Source organism: Callorhinus ursinus, unplaced genomic scaffold (genome assembly GCF_003265705.2).
Source record: "Callorhinus ursinus isolate GAN/ISIS: 27379988/994484 unplaced genomic scaffold, GSC_fseal_2.0 scaffold1, whole genome shotgun sequence".
In the NCBI taxonomy this organism is placed as follows: Eukaryota; Metazoa; Chordata; class Mammalia; order Carnivora; family Otariidae; genus Callorhinus; species Callorhinus ursinus.
In genome coordinates this window covers 87,818,012-87,834,564 of record NW_027397063.1, presented here as the reverse complement: position 1 = coordinate 87,834,564, position 16,553 = coordinate 87,818,012, and the positions used below count along the sequence as shown (strand labels likewise).

At 37.9% G+C, this 16,553-nt stretch overlaps 1 protein-coding gene across 10 annotated transcripts in view; it reads right to left on the bottom strand.

The window, feature by feature from the left end:
- The window catches only part of WDR49 (WD repeat domain 49), a 157,210-nt gene that overhangs the window by 77,398 nt on the left and 63,259 nt on the right, over nucleotides 1-16,553 (bottom strand). For all 10 annotated transcript variants that reach the window (XM_073897692.1, XM_073897678.1, XM_073897675.1 and 7 more), the window contains one exon: nucleotides 11,933-12,166. In XM_073897692.1, the coding sequence (XP_073753793.1) occupies nucleotides 11,933-12,166 (234 nt within the window). The remainder of the gene's footprint in view (nucleotides 1-11,932; nucleotides 12,167-16,553) is intronic.

Sequence of the window (16,553 nt, the reverse complement as noted above, 5' to 3'; positions counted from 1 at the left end):
AAAATATTTAATATTTTCCACCATGACAGCGAATGTAGACAATTATAATTTTAGAAAGCAGATTGTAGATGTACATTGAAATTTCAAATTATATCAGACTCGTGAATTTCTCACATAATTACTTAGGAATTTGCATTGTATTCATTAAAAACAAAACTGTGGAAACATAATTTTCCAAGCATGAGTGAAAATTTTGATGGTGTTTTTTTTAAGAAAAGGTTAAAGGTTGTGAAGAGTTTTACTATTTCTATTCAAAAAATATTCATTGAGAACTTATGTTAGGCATTTCAGTACTAAAAGATGGGCATTCCCTTATAAAAACAAACAACAACAAAAGGCAAAGTACAATGAGACCAATGTTCAAGGAAAAGACTTGTTTACTTGTCCGAGACTGGATTGCCCACATTACAAAGCATCTAATCATCGACTACCCCACTTTTATCTACTGCAGACATTCAATCAGGAATTAGTAACTTTCATATTTTGCTGCTTTGCAGCAAAATTCTCCCTCTTTTGATCACTTGGCTGAGCCCCAACATGCTATTCATCAGTTTTTAGCACCTTTCTCTGTTCATTTCACAATTTCTCATGAAATCTGAATCAATAATGACAACAGTATAGAGCCAGTTGGATTTCATTTTGTGGCAATCTACCTTAAGGTGCAGTCTTCGGGAAAACAGTGTGTTGAAAAACAAGGACTGACCATGTCACAAACACACCACCAGTATCAACCAGACTTCTGTCATTATGACAATATCAGAACACAGGAATAGCAAGGCAGGTGAAAAGACTTTCAAAGTTTGGTGAGAAAGGAGTGCATTTAACATCACTTGGCAGGTGAGGGAAATGGTTTGTCTACAGGATGGTGGGGACTTTATTTTTAGCAAACTGTGATTTTTCTCTGGAATAGAGCCCAGGAATGAGTATTGGCACCATATTTATGTGCCAGATTTTGATGAGACCAAATCTCCAAGTTTTTGGTTCATTCCTGGCTGCTTCTTACCAGGTGAGACCTCAGCTGAGGATGAGGACAGGGCCCTGGCGGGCTGCAGAGCAGAAGTGACACTACCCTAATCATTCCAGTGCAAGTGGGCCGTGGGAGCAAACCACTGTTCTCCACCTTATGTACCCAAGTTAATAACCATTTAGGAACATACAGGTCTTCTTGTCTCTCTCATCTGAAGGTGTCACAGTCAATGAGACAATTCTAAGAGATGTGAGGCTATATCCACATCCCCTAGTTGTCTTCTTGTATTCCAACAACAGTAGGTATTTTAGTTGTCTTGATATGCATTCTAAGTCCTAGATTTAAGCAAGAAGGGAAATTAAAAATTATAGCAGCGGATGTCACTGGCTACCGAGGGATGAGGACATTTGACTTAATTGCTGTTTATAGTTCTATTTTCTGGTTAACACTCTTTGTGGCCTCCTAATATAAAGCAGGTTACCTATTTTATTTCTATTGTACATCAAATCTCCAGAAGTTACATTTCAGTAAGTAGTGAGATGAGGGGAGTGTAATATCTAAGTACTGGTGCAGAAAAAGGATTCAAATATTTTAAGGCAGCCATTCTCCATTTGTAAATCTTATTTATTACCTCTGTTAGGTTAATTTGTAGTTTGCTCTTTCAAATTCATCCCTTGAGTTTACTGAACACCTATGATACGCAAGACATAGGATCTGGGTGTTGGGGATTCAGCAGTGAAAAATTCCTGCCCTTATTATTTAGTGGGGGCAGAGATGCAGCCAGATGAGAAAATAAAAAGAAAAAAAGCTATATAGCTATGTAGATAGATATAGTCTAGTGGTGATAGGATTATGGAGAAAAATATAACTGAGATGGAGGCAGAGATCATTGTGAGTGAATGCAAAGCTGGGCGCCCTGACAAAGCCTCCTTGAGGAATCATTTGAGGAAGATGTGACTGAGGTAAAGGAGGGAGCCATGCAGATACCTAAGTGAAGATACAAAAGAAACAGCGATGCAAAGGTCCGAAGGTAAATTTCCCTTGGACATTCAGGGACTAGCTAGATCAGCAATCCTAGGCAGTGTGAGTGACAGGAGGGGCTGCCTGCTGTGACCACCTGTGGTTGTCATACAGGCATTCAAAACACTCCCCACCTCCCAGAACTAGGGGTCAAAGTCAGAAAAATATCACTTCCTCTTTTTCGGCTAATATTTATTTAGGTTTTACTCCTGCTTTGTTCCATAGCATGTTTCTATACAATATCCTCTGTCCTTTACAGAAAACCTACAAGGGAGGTATTATAATCCCTTTTTTATAGATAAGAAAACTCTTTGTTTAGAGAAGTTAAAATCACTTGCTCAATGCAAAGTATTGGGAACTCTGACATTGAAACCTCACCGCTTCCCTCATTCTAAACAAATAACTGAGAAAACACGCCTTCAAAAAGTAGTTGAGACTGCACTGGACCTCCAGGTTCTGGTTCTTCGTGCTTAGAAGTCACCCATCATAACCATAAGTAAAAAGCTAAACAAACTAAAAAAATTAACAGCTCTTCTTTGATCAATAATAGAAATGAGGTCACAGGGCAAATTGCTACCCCTAGAATTGAAGAGATCAACAGGCAAATAGAGAAAATTACAATTTACCAGAGCAGGAACTTAGGAACTGGAAACTCCATGGGAAACAGAGCCAAGAGAGGAAAACCACCACTATGATTGACGAATTGCTGGGGGCTCCAAGTGGACAAGTCCAAGAGTCAAAGATGCCCAGGGGGAGCCAGTCATAGGGGGCCCCCACCATTTTTTGAGTTTTATTTTGAGATTATCGACCAGGTTTTTTACTGTAATATTGGAGGAAAATCTCTTCCTGCTTCTGGCAGAGGCAGAAGGAAAGAAACTATTTCAAAATACATTAGAGTAATTCTGTTCTTCTTAACAAGGTCCACCCTCAAGAGAAACTACTTACCCAGGACCTCACCTGCTGGGGTTTTATCAGTGCTTACCTGATCTGAGGAAGGAAAATACCAAATTCTAGCCAGCTCTAGTCTTCCTATTGGACGTAAGTGTGGGAGACAACTGAGAAGCATATGTAAAAAATAATTAATTAATTTAAAAAAGCACATGTGAAGTCCACAGTCCAGAGGCACAGGCTCACAAAAGACTGAGACCTAATGCTAGGACTACAGAAGGCTTCTCCGTCCACACACCTCACCACCACATTTCTAATGGCCTATTTACAGCAGTTCCTTTTACCTGGCTCCTTATGTCCCACTATCAAGAAAAAATTACAAAACATACTCAAAGTCAAAAACACATTTTGAAGAAAGGCAGCAAGCATCAGACTCAGATATGGCAGGGATATTGGAATTATCAAATCAGAAATTTAAAATAACTATGATTAATATGCGAAAGGCTCTAATGGGTAAAGATAGCATCTGAGAACAGATGGGTAACATAAGCAGAGAGAAGAAATTCTTAGAAAGAACCAAAAAGGAATGCTAGAGATCAAAAATGAAGCATGCCTTTGATGGGCTTACTACTAGACTGAACATGGCTGAGGAAAGAATCTTTGAGCTGGAGGATGTATCAGTAGAAACCTCAAAAACTGAAAAGCAAAGAGGACAAAGACTGAAAAAAACAAAACAAAACAGTATCCAGGAACTGTGGGACAGCTACAAAAGGTATAACATTCACACAATGAGAATACTAGTAGGAGAAGAAAAAAAGGAACAGAAGAAATACTTGAAACAATAATGACTGAGAATTTTCCCAAATTAGTAACAGGTACCAAACCACAGATCCAGGAAGCTCACATGACACGAAGAAGAATAAATGCCAAAAATAACGATACGTAGGCACCTCAGAGTCAAAGACGACATCTTGAGAGAAACCAGAGGAGAAAGATAACTTCCTTCAAAGGAACAAAGATAATAATATTTGAGCAGGATAACAACAGATGTTGCCGAGGATGCAGAGAAAGGCAAACCCTCTTGCACTGTTGGTGGGGATGCAAACTGGTGCAGTCACTCTGGAAAACAGTATGGTGATTCCTCAGAGTAAAAAATAGAACTACCCTAGGATCCACAAATTGCACTACTAGGTATTTGCTCAAAGGATACAAAAATACTGATTCAAAGGTGTACATGCACCCCAATATTCATAGCAGCATTATCAACAACAGTCAAACTATGGAAAAAACCATCGACTGATGAATGGACAAAGAAGATGTGGTGTGTGTGTGTGTGTATACACACACACACTTTTATGTGTATACAAAAGTCAATCAGTTTCCTATATAGCAGCAATGAAAAGTAGAATTTAAAAATAAAACTGTAATACAATTTATATTAGCATCCACAGAAACTAAATACTTAGGTATAATCTAAAAAAAATGAATAAGGTCTATATGACATAAACTACAAAATTCTGGTAAATTAAATCAAAGAACTAAATAAATGGAGATATTCCATGTTCTGTGGATAGGAAGACTCAATATTGTCATGATCTCAGTTCTCCCCAACTTAATCAATATATCCCATGCAAAGCAAATAAAAATTCCAGCAAGTTATTTTGTGGATATTGACAAGCCAATTCTAAAGTTCATATGAAGAAGCCAAAGACCCAGATAAGCTAACACAATATTACAGGAAAAGTACAAAACTGGAAGACTGACACTACCAACTTTATGATTTACCATAAAGCTGCAATAAAGACAGTGTAATATTGGCATAAGAATAGACAACTGGATCAATAGAACAGAATAGAGAGGCCCAAAAACAGATACACATAAATAGAGTCTAATGATCTTTGACAAAGAAGCAAAAGCAATATAATAGAAGAAGAATATCTTTGCAACAAATGGTGCTGGAACAACTGGACATCAACATGTAAAAAGATGACTCTAGACACAGAACTTACACCCTTCACAAAAATTAACAAAAAGGATCACAGACCTAAAAATATAGGAGGAAATTTAAATGACCTTGGGTTTGGCAGGGACTTTTTAGATAAAACACTGAAGGTATGGTCCATGAAAGAAATCATTGATAAGCTGGACTTCATTAAATTTAAAAATTTCTGCTCTGCAAAAGACATTGTCAAGAGAATGAAAAGATAAGCCACAGATTGGAAGAAATTATTTTCAAGACAGATATGATGAAGCACTGTTATCTAAAATATACAAAAACTCTCAAAATTCAACAATAAAACAACCCAATTTAAAAAATGAACCAAAGAACTTAACAGATACCTCATCAAAGAACATAAACAAATGGCAAATAAACATATGAAGAGTTGCTCCACATAATATGTCATTGGGGAAATAGTAAAATAATAACACGATATGATGCATCTATTAGAACGACTTAAATCTGGAACACTGACAACATCAAATGCTGATGAGGATGTAAAGTAGTAGGAACATTCATTCACTGCTTGTGTGAAAGCAGACTGGTACAGTCACTTTAGAAGGCAAGCGGCATTTTTTCTTTTTTTTACAAAACTAAACGTATTTTTACCATTCAATCCAGCAATCATGCTTCTTGATATTTACCCAAAGGAACAGAAAACTTATGTCCACACAAAAGCCTATGCACGGATGTTTATAGCAGCTTTATTCATAAGGGCCAATAACTGGAAGCAACCAAGATGTCCTTTAGTAGATGAATGGATAAATAAATGGTGGCACATCTATCCAATGCAATGCCATTCAACATTTTAAAAATGAGCTCTCAAGCCATTAAAATACATACAGGAGACATAAATGCATATTACTGAGTGATAGAAGCCAATCTGAAGAGGCTGTATGCTATAATGGTGGATGCGTGTGATTACACATTTGTCTAAACTCATAGAATGTATCACACCAAGATTGACCCAAATGTAAACTGTGGTTACATTTGGTGATAATGATGTGTCAATAGAGGTTCATCAGTTGCAACAAATGTACCACTCTGGTGGGGGATGTGGATAATGGAGGAGGGGATGCTAATGGGGGGACAGGGGGTATATGTGGTATTTCTGTACTTTCTACTCAATTCTGCTGTGAACCTAAAAGTGCTCTTAAAAAAAAATTCTTAAAAAAAAAGGCCAAGACTGTGACGATGAGAGAGGCTGAGGAAGGGGTCCTCACCTACTCTTCTGTTGGATTTCATGCAGCTTTTATAGAGAATATTTGACAATATCCATCAAGGTTACAGACATAAATACTCTCTGACCCGATCACTTCAGTTCTAGGAATTTATTCCACAGATGTTTCCACACTTGTGCTAAAGTTGTGTGTTCAAGGTTAAAAACTAATACATTATTTGTAATAGAAAATACTGAAATCAATCTAACTAATAAAATTGGTATGCCCATGCAATGGAGTACTGTGCAGCTATAAAAAAAAAGAGGAATCTCCTTAGGTAATGAGATAAGATGATCTCTAGGCTGGTTGTGAGGTGAAAAATCAATATACAGAACAGTGTTTCTATGCATAATATGCTATCATTTGTGTAAAAACATTTAAAATAATATCAATTCTTAAATATTAAGAATTACACATTTCCATATTTAAAAGTGAGTCTACATCTGTACCTCTGTATGAATAGAACAGCCCTGAAAGGGTGCTCCTGAAAGTCATAAAAACTGGGTGCCTCCAGGGAAGGAAGCTGAGTAGGTAGAGGAAATTTTCACCGTATACCCTTTTGTCCTTTTGAGTTTTGTAACATTGAAATGTGTTATTCTTTCCAAGCTAATCACACTTAAATATGCACGTGCATATGTGTGTGCATGTGCATGTGTGTGTGCATGTATATATTTTGGAGTAACCCTAAGACTAGGGTACTTCCTGGGTCTCCAACAAGTGACCAGATCTCATGGCCTCAGGATTGACATGTAACTAAGTTCAGCCTTAACCTGATGCTGAAGAAGAGCCATGTTAATAAAAGGAAGTTCACCTGGAGCCCAGCAAATAAGGCAGGCAAAGAGAAAGTCTTCATTAGTGTTCATCCAGTTCTGTTCAAAAGAGAAACTCATTGATTTTGCCTTAAATACAAGCACTAAGAGGTATAGTGTCTTGTAAGGTGGAGATAAATTTCTTCAAGCTTGTCCACTTCCCTTCGCTCAGATTTACAATTACCAAGGGAACTACCAATTGAATTCGTTAGAGTCTCAAATATCTCAATTCCCAAAAAATGGTGTGCAGAAGAGAGGACAGGAGATGCACTGTCACTAGAAAATTAGAGCCCAACCCCATTTTTAATGAATGAACTGGCTTGATGTTTGTTGTGATAGTGTGAGAGTTAGTCCTCAAGAAACAGTACCACTCTGGCTAAAGTGAAGAAGAGCTAGTCTTCAAATTTTTGAAGTCAACATCCCATGCCAGATTATGGGAACTTCACCAGTGACCTCAGGGGTCCTGCTAGAGGCAGCCAGACAATCGCTGACATGTCTCTTTACGTAACCATGCATGTGATTAATATGTTTACTCTTAGAGATTGGGTAAAATGGTAAGATTCCGGGAGGCAATTTGTATACCAAATTATCTAATATGCATATATTTTAACCTAGGATTGCATTCCTAAGATTTTACCCTAGAGAGATAAAGTCATGAGTGTGAATATATTTATGCACAAAAAAATTCATAATAGCAAAATTCTCATCAAGGCAAATGGATCAGTAAATTATAATACACATACAATGGGATACTGTGCTGCTTTTTTTATTTTTTTTTAATTTTACTTATTGTTCTGCTTCTTAAAAATGAAGTAGTAGGTACAAGGAAATATATTCATATATATATATAATTCAATATATCATAGAATAAGTTTATAGAACCATATTTATATAAAATACTCTATGCACAGAGAGATATTTAGAACATGATATTTCCTCAATACTTAGTTCATTTTTTGAGCTTACTGCATGGTTTTATTTTATTTTATTTTATTTTATTTTATTTACTGCATGGTTTTAATTTCTTATAATAAGCACATAGCGTTTTACAAAAATAAGTTATTTAAATAATAAAAATGGCTAATATCATTATCTGCCAAAATGCGATGATGCCTAAATATCTAGTCTGACTATAAATATGTCCTAGATGCAAGACAAACTGAAACGTTGCCTATTTTACAGAAACACATAAACCCACATCGTTAGGATGATAGCCATAGTGATAACTCAGAAATTTTATCTATTCCCGTTTATAGGATACCTACAAATACGTTTTTTAAAGCTTCCTAACCTTCATGGGTTTTTAATAAAAGCTTCCTTTAAGAACTCAGTGCAAAGACAGTTCATTATAACTGGCCCCAGGATATTGAGTTACTTTGATTCTTTTAAAATTAAACATTCCAGGGACTTCTTCATCCTGTCCCAACTTGTCCTGCTGCTAGCTGCAAGGGCAGGCTTTGCTGGGTGAAGAAAAGCATGTGGTTTCTTTTAAAAGATTTTGTGGGGCTTAATATCACTTTCTCAGATGAGGGTGCAAGGATATACCAAGAGGCAGGAAGATAAAGGAAAGTCACAGACTGCACCAAGTTGCTTTTATATAGAGATTATGTGGAGGCTCCGCCGAAGTCCAAACAGAATGAATTCACAATAAAGTGTTGGCATCATGTTAAAATGACAACAACAGAAAGGAAAGTTTTCATTAAACTCAGACAAAAACAAAGTCTACCAAAAAGACACCAAACCAGATAACCACAGAGCAAGTGCCAGTGGATGGAATAAGCATGGATTCCCTTTGAACTTGGAATGAGAAGTGGTGATAATTCACCAAACCTCACAATCGAGCAGATATTTGATATTCAGGAGAGTCTAAGGAGTTGCAAGAAAATGCAGAAGTGGGAAACAAGGATCTTTTCCTTACACCAAAAACATAGGAGGAGAGAAAAATGGGAGTTAAGTGTTCGACTAGAAAAGAACTAGAAATTCGAGCAATACTCTAAGAGGGGAGAGGTAAGTGTGGCGTGTCCCTGGAGACTTCAGGAGCTGAGAGGACCAAAGATGGGCTCTGGGACTGAATATTTCTGAGCAGGAACTGCAAGGGCTGAGGAGAGAAGGTGCAGGATAAACAACTTCCTTTCCTGAAGGGGCATTCCTGGATGAAGCCCAATTCAGGGTCCCGTCCCCTATCCAACATTTAACCTGAGAGGTATGGGGGGTTGCTGGGGGAGCCTTGCTAAGGCTGGCCATGTGGGAGGAGGGAGGGCTGCTTCCTAGAGGCAAGCCACAGCAAGGCAATGCTGGAGGGATCCATGCTGTTACCATTCTCATGTCTAGGCTCCCCACCCCCCTGCCCCAACCCCCAGCCATCACACACACACATATTTAAGAGTCAATAAACTAAAACTTAGACATGAGAAGCTAGCTGCCCAACATCTGAATTCTGATCTAACTCAGCGGTTCTCAAAACCTTTGATCTCGGGATTCCTTTACACTCTTAAAAATTATTGAAGAATCCAAAGAGCTTCCATTTATGTGGATGGGAGGGAGACAGAGAGAGAGAGAGACTATGTATCTACCATATTAGAAATTTAAACAGAGCAACTGTTACAACACAAGAATACAAAATCATATATTCCTTTAGCCGTTAGAGCAATGATGTCATCACTCATCCTGTAGCTTCTAGAAAACTCCACTTACACTCATGAGATAGTAAGAGTGACAAAAACAAACAACAAATGAATAATATGATGAAAATAGTTTTGATCTTACAGATTCCCTGAAAGAATCTGAGTCCCCCCAGGGGTCTGAGATCACACTGTGAAAATTGCTATTTTAACCTTAAGTCCATGCTTTATTTTTGCAAGACCGGGCAGTGGTATACTCAGTGAATGACGTTACCAATCTGGTTCTCCGCTCCCTTTACTGCCTCAACTCCCACATTTGCCACGTACTTCCAAACACCAGAATAAATCCTCTCCCTGTTTAAAAAAAAAAAAAATGTACTGTGAGTGCTCAAGCCTCTTTGAAGGTGCTGATGGAAGCAGCTGTCTGGAACTGTTTCCTTCTCCTTCTAGAGAATCCCACTATGAGACTTCTGGGATCTAGTCTGTCACTCACCCCAGCCCCAGGCAGAACTGATCACCTGCCATAGACAGCACTTTGCTCTTCTCTCTACTTCATTTTACTGGATTCCGTTTTTCCTTTGTGAGTTAGTAATGTGTCTGCCTTCCCTTCTTTCATCCATCAGCCCCATAATGAGCACCTGTCAGCAATGAGCGCCAAGAAGACCACCAGGACCTGAGTCTCCTGAGCTACTGGAACGAAGAAACTATAGTGGATGAATCTGCTTCCTCATTGCTGGCACCTGGACTTGCTCAAACTGTTTTATTTGCTTTGTCTAATTACTCTGAAATGATAAATTATCACTGGTGGATGGCACTCTGGGTGATATTGTTTTCTTTGTTCTTAACTGCAATACATTTTTATAGTTATGAATGTAATACAATGTTAAAATGTTTCTCTATAGCTTAGCCACTAATAATCAGGAAACATGTATGAAATGAACAGCTCTATGTACTTTATATACATATTAATGCTTTTAAATATTTATACTCTTAACAGCAAAAATAAGTAGAGGTACAAATACCCAACCCAATTGCACAGGGATTCTTCCTACAGCCTATACCATATGTGCATATTCCACTGTTCCTGGTAACTTGCATATATTTGCACTATCTTAGCTTATCTTCATATCCCATATGGAAGGTTCCACATCTTTGTGTCCCATTTCCTGAATTCTTCATGGGATATTGTTCATCTAATGGCCAGATGACATAGGATCTTAACATCTACATACAAACCTAGCTTCTTAACTCCGCAGCTCTCAATTAGCAAAATGTTCTCCTGGAAATAAATACATCTCTCGCTTGGCCACCAGGGAGCTGAATTAACTGGCTGCCTTGGTAAAGTTCAGTAAGACATTGACGGAGGGAATGTTCCCTGCAGATGGAATTCAAAATGGATTGTTTCGTAAAGGATTTTTATCTCCTAGAATAACCAAAAAACAGTGTTTGAAGTGGTGACAAGACACACTACTCATTACTAACAAAGGGCTTTCCGCCCCTCACGCAAAAACCCAACTACTCATTTCTACACGAATGCAGAAGCTTCTGCAGAAGGGAAGGGAAGGATGGGCCGAGATATTGTTTAATTGGCCTCACGCTGGATATGGGCTCTCTGCTCGGCTCCTGCTGTGCGGGTTACAATCAGTCCTGCCGTGATCACGGCAGCAGACTAATCTCCACCGGTCCCTCTCCCTCCGTGACACTGCGCACCTGCCCACCCTGTCCTCTGAGAAGGCCTGTGGTCCAGCAGCATCTTCCCTCCAGAGGAGCCATGGCTTCTTCATTGACATTCAGGTAGCGCTCCCATAAGCAAAGGCTGCAAAGTGTCATTAAAGTGGTGGGGAGACAAACAACACTCGTGCTGCATACCAAGTGGCACCACATTTAACTGAATCATTTTATTATGAATACATTCCAGGCTGCCACTGTGAGGCACCGGTGTAAAATAGGCTGGCAAAATGGATCTCTGCTAATTACATTTCATGCATATTTCAGAACTTTCCACGGGGATACGGGAGGCTGGCATTCATAAAATAGAATTTTACAACCAGGTTCACTTGCATTTGGCATCAAGACCCAAATGAGCAAGTAACAAACAGAAGTTCAATTATGTCGCATGTTTTGTTTGTTTTCACTGGAATATTGTAATTCCTTATAACTCTATCTGCGCCGCCGTAGTCACTGGCTGAAAATGAAATCCCTCTTCAAATCCACCTGAACACACAACCTTGCAGAAAAGTACAAGGCTATTAAATTGTTTCTTTCCCACAGTTTTTTGTTGTTGTTGTTGTTGTTGTTTGTTTTTGTTTTTTTGTCTATATTTGTCCTCAGTTACCTTAGGTTGAATTAAAGGAATGAACCTCTGGACATGGGGACTTGTCAGGAAAGGGACAGAAAAGCATCATTACCTGCTTCAAGACCGAATTGTAAAGAACACAAGTGACTGCCGTCTTGTGGCTCTTCACCCTTGTGCTGGCCTCGCTTTTCATTGCCAACAATGCGAGCTGGTTATTAAATGAGATGAAAAGTCGTCCATGGGCTTCATCAAAGTGGAAGAGACATCTGAGGTCCTGACTTTTGGGAAAAGAACAAGCTATCCTCTGGATGGACAGCTGGTACTGAATATCCCAGAGTCTCAAAACCTGGATAAAAAGTGATCAAGTCATATGAACATGTCAAGAACAATTGTCATTTTTTAGCCAAAATTGTTTCTAGTTCACGCTCAACCCCAGGCAGATTTCGTCCATGGTGCTGTAATTGTTCCTACTTCTGTCATGGCACAGAGTTTTCTTGCATTTCCTTATCCATTTAAATGTCTTCTCACCTGTAATCTTCCCCAGGGAAGGACTGTGTTTTTGTCTCAGTCCCCTGAAGAGAGCTGTATTTAGCAAGTACTTGTGGCAGGCAGAGTAATAGTCCCCCCAAATGTCCATGCCCTCCTCCCTGCAGTGTGTATGTCCTTTTGCATGAGCACAAGGGATTTTCCAGATGTGATAAATTAAGTACTTTGAGATGGAGAGATTACGGGTGAGTCCGCTGTCATCGTAAGGGAGATTAGAGTGATGGGATGTGAGAAGGACTCTATCTAGTATTGCTGGCTTTGAAGATGGAGGAAGTGGGCCATGTGTCAAAGAGAAGGCAAGGAAAGGGACTCTCCCCCAGAGCTTCCAAAAGAGGAGCCCCTCCCAACACCTTGATTTCAGCTAAGCGAGACCCATGCTGGAATTCTAACCTGCAGAACACAAATACATTTGTGTTGTTCTAAACCACTGAGTTTGTGGTTGTTTGTCACATTAGCAACTGAAAAGTAATATGGTCTCTCTCTAATATATTTAATATATATTATACTCTCTATATAGTTATACATACACATGAATATATTATATTATTATATAGTATATAATACATATATACATATATATTGTATGTGCGTGTGAAATAAAAGACTTGGTATTAAGTGAAATCAAGTTCACATAAACCTCAGACATTAGATTCGTATTCAAACACAGACAATCAAGACACAAAAAAGACATGCAGATGGCATGAGACAAGCACTGAAGAAAACAGGAAGAACTGCTTTGCAGGTGCACGTGTGGCTGCTATCAGCCATGGTACGAAATTAACATGGGCAGTGAGGGAGAGTCGGAAGGAAGACTGTGAAAAATCCCTCCAAAAGATGATAACAGGCAAGTTCTAGGGCTAGACTTCTTGTGTTCTAATCTCGGTTCTCTCCTTTACTTTAGGGCTACCTCTAGCAACTTTCTTTGCCTCTCTGAGGTTTTGATGTAGTACCTACCTCACCCAATGCTAGAAGATAGGAACCAGGCCCCATGTCAAGCATTTAGCATGGTGACCAGCATGTAATAGTGTTCAATAAATACTTTTATTATTAAATGCATTGTATTATGTTTTCATTGTGTAAATATTAGAACCAAAGAGGTTCTTCCAACTAAATCAGTCTATCTTATCCAATGTAAGAATTATTTCTCAATTATCTATAAAAAGGGCGCCTGGGTGGCTCAGATGGTTAAGCGTCTGCCTTCGGCTCAGGTCATGATCCCAGGGTCCTGGGATCGAGTCCCGCATCGGGCTCCCTGCTCCTTGGGAGCCTGCTTCTCCCTCTGCCTCTCTCTCTCTCTCTCTCTCTCTCTCTCTGTCTCTCATGAATAAATAAATAAAATCTTTAAAAAAAATTATCTATAAAAAATGGTCTGTTTAAGTGTTTGTAACTCCAGAAGGCAGGCAACACTGCAGGTCTTAATGTACTTTAAATCATATACTCTTTTGGGAAAATAAAATATGTCCAAAATGATGGTCTATCCCCTCCTCCTAAATGCATGTACCCATATATGTACACAATTTCGCATATAATTTTCTGGGTACATAGACATGCACAGCCTTCGTCCATATGTACAGATCTTAGGAATCCACAGGATAGAAATCCCTACAGTAATTATTAAGAACGTTCAGCCAAAGATACGCTCTTCTACCTCTTGACTCTACCCTCTCCTCCTACATCCACATAAGCCTCTTGTTCTACCTCTTGTCCACAGTAAATGATCCCAGTTCCTTCAAGCATCCTACCCTCAGAACTCACTCCACCATGGCAGGTTCCTGATTCTCTCACTCTGTTTGCACTTTCTCTCCAGGGAGGGGATCATCATTCAAATGTTGTTTACCTTTAACACCATCGTTGCATCGGTCCATGGTCTAAAATCCAATAGTACCGGAGGGCTTTATTCTCAAGCCACCTCTCTCAACCCCAGGTCCTACTCCTCAGAGACAGTCTTTTTTATTTATTTTTTAATTTTTATTTATTTGAAGACAGCCTTCTTTAACCTTCCTGAGTTATAGATTTCTCCATAACACCAAATAATAGCAGTGTATATATGTGTGTGTAGTTTATATTGATCAAATGTGTGTATGTGTGTAACATATCATATATTGATCAAATGACTCTCTCCTTTGAAAGAGAGGTTACTTACATTTTTTTTCTCCCTTTTCATTCCTCCCAATCTAAACTTTTTTTTCTGGTCCTATTGGCTGTGATACTTTAAAATAATATACTTATACATTAAGTACTGCATTATCAATTTAAGACAGTATCTCTCTACTCATCAAAATGTAAGAATAACACTTGAGCCTCAAGGACATATGTTAAGCATGGTGCTCAGAATGGAATCAATATTTTAGGGGTGTTCTAATCACTGTTAGAGGTTCTATGACTTCTTTAAACCATTTATTTTTGCATTATGATTAAGTCACTCCATTATGAAGTTTGCTTACCTTGAGGTTCTGACTATGAAAAGCTCTTAATATGAATCCCATGAGCAAATAATCAAGCCAGACATCTACAATCTTACCTTCAAAAAGCTGATGTATTAAGCCAAGACTAGGATTTTTCCTACTTTTGATTCAAAGTATGACAATGTAATTTTGAATCCTAATTCAATTATATTGACAATTCCTCCCTGATTTGTCTACATATCCCATGAGACATAGTAGGTGTTCAATAGGTAACTTTCAAATTTGTTGAAGATTGTGGTTCGTGTAATAATATGTCTTTATCCAGCTCGTTGATGGAGATCATTAGCTAGGATAAAGTCCAAGAATACAGAACCCCATAAAATCTTGCCTCACTTCTACATGGTTATTGCAGATTGCAGATCTTATATATTCCACAGATCTCATATAATCTACAATGACATTTTATGAAACATTTTTGCAGATCCATATAACCCAATTTGCAGATTTCATATAATTGCAGCTCTCATCTAATCCACTTTGCAGATCTCATATAATTGCAGATCTCATATTGCAGATCTCATATAATCCACAGTGATATTTTATGAAACTTTTTCAAACATCTTGTAGAAATAATTATGCTTGATGGATAGGGTAACCTCTCCATTTACCAACGATTATAACAAACTTAAAATGACCTAGTTAACCCCTGCCAGATAAACAGCATTACCAATCCTTCTAACTCCAAGAATATATATTTATGAAGTAAATTTTTTGGTTTTTTGGGGGAAAGAATTTTTCATTAAAGAATTCATTCTGGTTCTTAAACATTACTAAATATTTTTATTTAAAACATTCTGGCAACTCTCCTGAACGTGTTTTTCCTCAAGAATATAAATTCTACAAGAACTAAGACTTGCAAATATTTTTCAGTGTGTTCTAAATATAAATAGAATTGATAAACTGTTATTTTGAATGTGAAAGCCACAAGATTAGACACATCTAGATTATTTTCAAGCACTCATATTGCTTATAATAGTCATACCCTCATTGTTCAGATTACTGTCTTGTTTAGTATGGATTCCCTTCTAAAAGTAGAAATTAATTTCATGCCAGAACAATAATCTGGGGCATAGGTGAATATAGATTAATAATAACTCAACAGTATTAATGGACTATAATTCCCACAGAATCATTTTCCACCATGTTGTTCAAATAATTTATATTGCCTTTAATATTTTATTGACATATAGTCATATAAATTAAATGAAAAATAAAAATAGATGAGCAATAACCTCTAGTCTATGATAGGTTAGTTCTTGCTATTAGCAATTAAAACTAGAAGTATGGTTTTTTTTTATCAAAATGTGCATGTTCATCACTTTTTCTTAAAATTATGGGGTTTTTTTGTTCTGCTTTCCCTTCTTCCTTCAAAGAACCCTAACTCTCTTAATTAGTGATCCATGATCCCAATAAGCCCCTTCCATCTTTAATTCTCTAATTTTTCTCTCTGCTGAGGATGAAAGCAACATTGATATATTAACATCAATGCACAAAACAGTGTTCCGGTGCTCACCTAGAAATCATGTCACGGTATGTGACCTCCCACATGTTTTTCAGTTTTTTTCTACACTACCACATTCTTTATGAATGGTTCTTAACCTTGACATTAGAAACACCTACATTACTTTAGAAATCACCTGTTTGGGCCCTTTTGCCAGGTCGATTAAATCAGAAACTCTAAGGATGGGGCTCAGGCATTAGTGTGTGTGTGTATATATATAT